This window comes from Limulus polyphemus, unplaced genomic scaffold, assembly GCF_000517525.1.
Source record: "Limulus polyphemus unplaced genomic scaffold, Limulus_polyphemus-2.1.2 Scaffold7983, whole genome shotgun sequence".
NCBI classification, from domain to species: Eukaryota; Metazoa; Arthropoda; class Merostomata; order Xiphosura; family Limulidae; genus Limulus; species Limulus polyphemus.
The window spans coordinates 24224-30746 of record NW_013673593.1 but is presented as its reverse complement, the minus strand read 5'-3'; the positions used below and the strand labels follow the sequence as shown (position 1 = coordinate 30746).

Below are 6523 nucleotides of genomic sequence, written 5' to 3'. Positions count from 1 at the left end.
CTACAGTCCTGTTTTACAGTATGTTTTGGCTCGGCATGGCCAAGTGGTTAGGGCACTCGACTCGCAATCTGCGGGTCGCGGGTTCGAATCCCCGTCACACCAAACATGCTCGCCCTTTCAGCCGTGGGGGCGTTATAATGTGACGGTCAATCCCACTATTCGTTGGTAAAAGAGTAGCCCAAGAGTTGGCGGTGGGTGGTGATGACTAGCTGCCTTCCCTCTAGTCTTACACTGCTAAATTAGGGACGGCTAGCGCAGATACCCCTAGTGTAGCTTTGCGCGAAATTCAAAAACAAACAAACAAACAAACTATGTTTTATTATACCTATTGTAATGGTTCTAGATTATGACTTAAAGTTTAACGTACGGGTTGGATAATTAAACATAACAGGAATACACACGTCTAGGACTTTGTTTGTTTTAGAACAAAGCCACATTTGGCCATCTGCTGTGTCCACCGCGGGAAATCCAACCCCAGATTTTAGCGTTGTAAGTTCATTGGCTTACCGCTATCCCACCGGGGCCGTCTAGTGGTTAAAGACCAAAGAACTTCCTTTAAAAAAAAACATGTCCTGGAAAACCTAAGTCAGCCGATTTATTGCTGATCGACATTTACGGTTGAATACAGATAATTCAAATAAATATTGATAACGACAATTTTTGTTAATTTCAGTTCAACAAATTGATTTAATAAAAACTGTATACATTGAACATGTGCTTGAAAAATAGGAGTATGGGTCGAATATAGGTCAGTATTATCCCAAACTATTTTAATTGCAGTCTACTGTCCAAGTTTTTAGTTTTTAAAATTTCTTATATTTTGTTTGTTGCAGACAAAAGTATCGATAGCGGTGCCATCTATGTGAAACGGTTGAAACAATCCATCTCGCCTTTCAGCAAAGAAACAAATGTCCAGGCGAAATCTCGAAGCCAAAAAGCAAATGACCATCACAGCGACCATACTCAATCTAGAGAAATGTGCCAAACCAGCAGAAAGCAAAATGAAAATCCGCCAGGGGATTATTCAACAGGAAAGTTGACAAACGTTCGAGTATGTCATTTTACCACAGAAAGGGAACAAAAACACAAATTGGAACGAAACACCCTGGATCACGCTGGTCTTAAGCGGTCGATAAGCGCAACAAGAGAAAACGTAGAAAATGAATTAGAAAGCAGATGGGATGAAAAGCGAAAAAGGGAAAACCAGTTCATAAATGCAGGCAAATATAATTTCCCTCCAGCGGTGAACACTGTAACTACACGGGAGATAGCGACAAACACGGTAGCGTCAGCTTTTAAAAACAAAACTAATTCAAATCAAAAACCTGTGAAATCGGAACTGATGGACAAGATGACCAGTAGGCGGGAGAAAAACTTCGACTGGGAGAACTATGGTGAATATTGTTTTTATTTTGGGGGTGGGGAGGAAGGAGGGGGGTTAGTAAAGATTGTTCTTTTTTTACGATTTTAATTTAGAGCAATAATTATATGTTGGTAACTTTTATTGTTTCCTTCCTCAGTTTTGTTGTTCATTTTAACTTTTCTATATCAGTGTGTGTGTTTGCATGCGTGTGAGTGTGTCTGTGTGTGTATGTCTATGTGTGTGCTTGCGTGTGTGTGCGTGTGAATGTGTGTGTGTCTGTCTGTGTGTCTATGTGTGTGTGTGTGTGTCTGTCTGTCTGTCCGTCTGTGTGTCTGCGTGTGTGTGCGTGTGAGTGTGTCTATATGTCTATGTGTGTCTGTCTGTCTATGTGTGTGTGTGTGTCTGTCTGTCTCTGTGTCTATGTGTGTATGTGTCTGTCTGTCTATGTCTGCCCGTCTGTGTGTCTATGTGTGTGTGTGTGTGTGTTTGTGTGTGTAATATATTTGTATGTAATAGAGAATGGTTATTTCCAATAAAAGTATTTTGCTAGAGAGAGAGGGAGGAATGAAAAAGAGAGAGATAACATAACGAGAAGAAATAAAGGATTTGTCTATGTGGAATTATTGTGTGACCAGTTTGAATTATTGACGTAGATTTCGGTTGCTAACTTATATGAACCTAATTCAACAGTTTTAGCCGTTGAAACTTCTAATTGTTTAAATTCTTTTTATCAGAAAAAAAACTACAGTCGATGTTAATGAAAAAAGAAGATTTGTCTACTCTTAAAGTGCAGACAGATTCCGACAAAAGCTCCGAAGAAACACGTACAGCTTCTATAAAACCGAAACTTTTTGCCTCTATAATTATCAAGCCACCAGGTGGAGATTTAATAGAAAAAGAATTTTCCAGTGCAGATAAGGTAGAAATGATACATTCTGGATCAACAAAGAAACGGGAGTTTAGTTATTTACCTTATCCTCAAACTTTCCCAAAAGACCTTGGAAGCTGTGAGGCACCAGACAACAATGATGATAACAAAGATCATCTTGGTGTCTATCATCAGGCTCACTGGAAGAAGAGCGACACGGTGAAGAAAAACTACAAAATATCCAACGACCCTTCGCCTAATGACGCTTTGATCAACGACCTGGTGAAGAAAAACTACAAAATATCCAACGACCCTTCGCCTAATGACGCTTTGATCAACGACCTGGTGAAAGTTTCTGACCACGATGGCCATAACTGCGGTCAGTTTCCTGTTGGCACAGTAAAACAAGGTTACTCCAATGAAATTTATCAGGAGGAAGCCATCTTTAGACAAAGTAGAAGGGCACAGGATGAGCTAACAGGAAGAGAGGATGACATCGAGAGTGAAGACCCTGTTTGTGGCCCAGCTTGGCTTCAAAGGGAAAAGCGACAAAGGGAAGAAGCGGACTGGGAAACGTTTGGTAAGAAATTTTTTGTATTAATCTATTTGACAATGAGAGAATTTTAAGAACAGCATAAAACCATTCTAATGATTGTTTTTCTTGAGACACAACGTTTGTTTCGAGGCTTTAACAAGGAAACTTTAACAATAAATCGGCTTTAATTGGTTCACTTATATCACAACGGTGGGTTGACAATATCTGTTTTTCTATTTTATTTTCTAACAGCGAAACAAAGAATTTAGGAAACAAAAAACTACAACAGTTATTTAGGCTTGTGAAAATGTCAACTGGGTAGATCCTGATATTTCGCATAACTTCAGCAAAGCGTTAACAAATGACCAATACCCAATAGAACAAGAGCCGGGAGTGGTTACGTTTCGGGCTATGGATCAAAAGGTCTAAGCTTCAAGGTGTGATACGCCACTGAACACGCTCTTCAACTAGGAAGGGGACGTAACAACAGTGATAGTCAAACCAATTTTTCAGTTAAGAGTAGTCATTAGGCGGCGGGTGCCTTTCCTCTAGTCAGAAGTTCTCAATTAGGGATTAGTAGACTTGAACGTGAAGAGACTAACCTAGTTGTTAGGTCCATGTGCCACATAAGGTGTCATTCAAGTTGAGAGTTAGGCCTGATATTTTATGCGAATATATTATCCAACAATAACACAGTACAGTCAACAATAACACAGTTCAGTCAACAATAACACAGTTCAGTCAACAATAACACAATACAGTCAACAATAACACAGTTCAGTCAACAATAACACAGTTCAGTCAACAATAACACAATACAATCAACAATAACACAATACAATCAACAATAACACAGTACAGTCAACAATAACACAGTTCAGTCAACAATAACACAGTACAGTCAACAATAACACAGTACAGTTTTTTAAACCCTTCAAGCAACCGATGAAAATACGTAGGTTTTACTCTGTATTTTCTTTTAGAAAACTACGACAACGTTAAGCAACATCTTTAATTTTGTAACAACAAAAGCGTAGAAACACGTAGAGTTGATTTTAGACTGTAGAACAATCTCAAATAAAACATTTTATTATGAAAAACGGAAACGGTTGTTCTTTAATTTTATCTCTTCTTTTAAAGCAGCGTCAAATATTTGATTTTTTTTTCAGAACAACGACAACATTTGAAATACTCTCGACATGAGGCGCTCGAGTCTAGTGACGTAAAACAAACGGGACGAAACAGATTTGACTGGCCTAAAGTAGTGGGAGTCCGAATTTATTCGACACCGTTGGAAGAGCGGACCCCACACCAAACAAACACAGTTGATACAGTGAAAGACGTGGTTAACGACACAGCACACCGGTTCACCAAGAACCCATTATCACATTTGGGCATTGTAGCAAGAGGCATTTCAGTCCGAAGGGAAGAAAATCTCCAAAGCGAATTACAGAACAAAGATCGCGACACTTTATCAGTCTCGGACCAAAAGCCTAACGAAGAAAGACATTCGGCCTGGAGAGACCAATACGAATCACTATCGAGAAACAGAGACAACGAAAACAAAAGTGCACAAATTTCTGGAGCCAAAGGTGCTACGTCCGATTGGAAAAACGACAACGATGAAAATGTATCAAACTGGAGAAAGAACGATGATAAAATCGCTTTATCTTGGGGAAGAGGAAATGACAATGATACAGGAGAGTATATAAAAAGAGGGGATTCTGTATCAGAGAAACAATACGAATCGTACACACCAGAACTGTTGAAAGAGTATGGATTACAACTCAAGTTATCCTCTTTGGAACAGTTGGGAAAAGGTAAGGCTTCTAATATATGCTGATAATTTGTCATTTCAAGTCTTGTATAGCTTTTGAAGATTAATATTTTGTGATATGCTTACCATATCATACCAGTTTCTGAGGTAACGAAGCATTTGGTTGTCAGGTTTAAGTGTTCATAACTGTTTAATAAGGTAAGGAAGCATTTGGTTGTCAGGTTTAAGTGTTCATAACTGTTTCTAAGGTAACGAAGCATTTGGTTGTCAGATTTAAGAGTTCATAATTGTTTCTAAGGTAACGAAGTATTTGGTTGTCAGGTTTAAGTGTTCATACCTGTTTCTACGGTAACGAAGCATTTGGTTGTCAGATTTAAGTGTTCATAACTGTTTCTAAGGTAACGAAGTATTTGGTGGTCAGGTTTAAGTGTTCATAACTGTTTCTAAGGTAACGAAGCATTTGGTTGTCAGGTTTAAGTGTTCATACCTGTTTCTAAGGTAACGAAGCATTTGGTTGTCAGGTTTAAGTGTTCATACCTGTTTCTAAGGTAATGAAGCATTTGGTTGTTAGGTTTAAGAGTTCATAACTGTTTCTAAGGTAACGAAGCATTTGGTTGTCAGGTTTAAGTGTTCATACCTGTTTCTAAGGTAACGAAGCTTTTAGTTGTTTGATTTACCGCCCCCCAGTGGTACAGCGATATGTCTGCGGACTTACAACGCTAGAATCCTGGTTTCGATACCCGTGGTGGGCAGAGCACAGATAGCCCATTGTGTAGCTTTGTGCTTAATTACAAACAAACAAAGTCTGATTTACCTTTTCACACTTGCCTCTGAGTCAACTAAAATATTTGCTGATAAATTTATCTGTTCACACTTTACTCGAAAGCACTAAATTTTTACGATTTATTGTTCAGGCCTGCTTCTAAATATCTGAGGTATTGTTTGACAAGTTTTATTATTCAAGCCGGCTTCTAAGTATCTAAAATGTTACGAGGGCTTATAACGCTAAAATTCGAGAGTTTGATCTTTGCGCTTAAACAAATTTACAGTCATTTGTAGTAATACAAGTTTTCCTTATTACTAATAAAATAAAATCCACAAATAATAAAACGTCTGTTATAAAATATTTGCATGATAATAGTTTATTGATTTCATATTTCGAATAATTTTGAAATAAATCGCATGTATTTATCTTGTGGTTGAAAACTAAACTACAATTAAAATTAATTCATAATGATCTAATTTCCAAAATAATTTTATCGAATTATTTCAGAATAAGTTACGTCAAAACCTATTAAATTTCTAGATATCAATACTTTTATGCTGTGATATTGTCGAACGTTTTGTGTCTCGTAACAATGATTACTTTCTGGGACTACTAGAGACGTCTTGTGTCTCCTAACAACGATTACTTTCTAGGACTACCAGGAACGTCTTGTGTCTTATAACAATGATTACTTACTGGGACTACTAGAGACGTCTTGTGTCTTCTAACAACGATTACTTACTGGGACTAAGAGACGTCTTGTGTCTTATAACAATGATTACTTACTGGGACTACTAGAAACGTCTTGTGTCTCCTAACAACGATTACTTACTGGGACTACTAGAGACGTCTTGTGTCTTATAACAATGATTACTTACTGGGACTACTAGAAACGTCTTGTGTCTCCTAACAACGATTACTTTCTAGGACTACCAGGAACGTCTTGTGTCTCATAACAATGATTACTTACTGGGACTACTAGAAACGTCTTGTGTCTCCTAACAACAATTACTTTCTGGGACTACTAGAGACGTCTTGTGTCTCATAACAATGATTACTTACTGGGACTACTAGAGACGTCTTGTGTCTCCTAACAACGATTACTTACTGGGACTACTAGAGAAGACGTTCCTGGTAGTCCCAGAAAATAATCATTGTTATAAGACACAAGACGTGTGTCTCATAACAATGATTACTTACTGGGACTACTAGAG

General features: G+C 38.0%; 1 protein-coding gene across 1 annotated transcript in view; it reads left to right on the top strand.

Moving 5' to 3' along the window:
* Positions 1-6523, top strand: part of LOC106475027 — a gene marked incomplete at its 5' end in the record, with an annotated part of 22025 nt that overhangs the window by 3699 nt on the left and 11803 nt on the right. The window contains 3 exons of the mRNA XM_022379243.1: positions 834-1394; positions 2098-2811; positions 3936-4586. Coding sequence (XP_022234951.1) covers positions 834-1394; positions 2098-2811; positions 3936-4586 — 1926 coding nt within the window. The remainder of the gene's footprint in view (positions 1-833; positions 1395-2097; positions 2812-3935; positions 4587-6523) is intronic.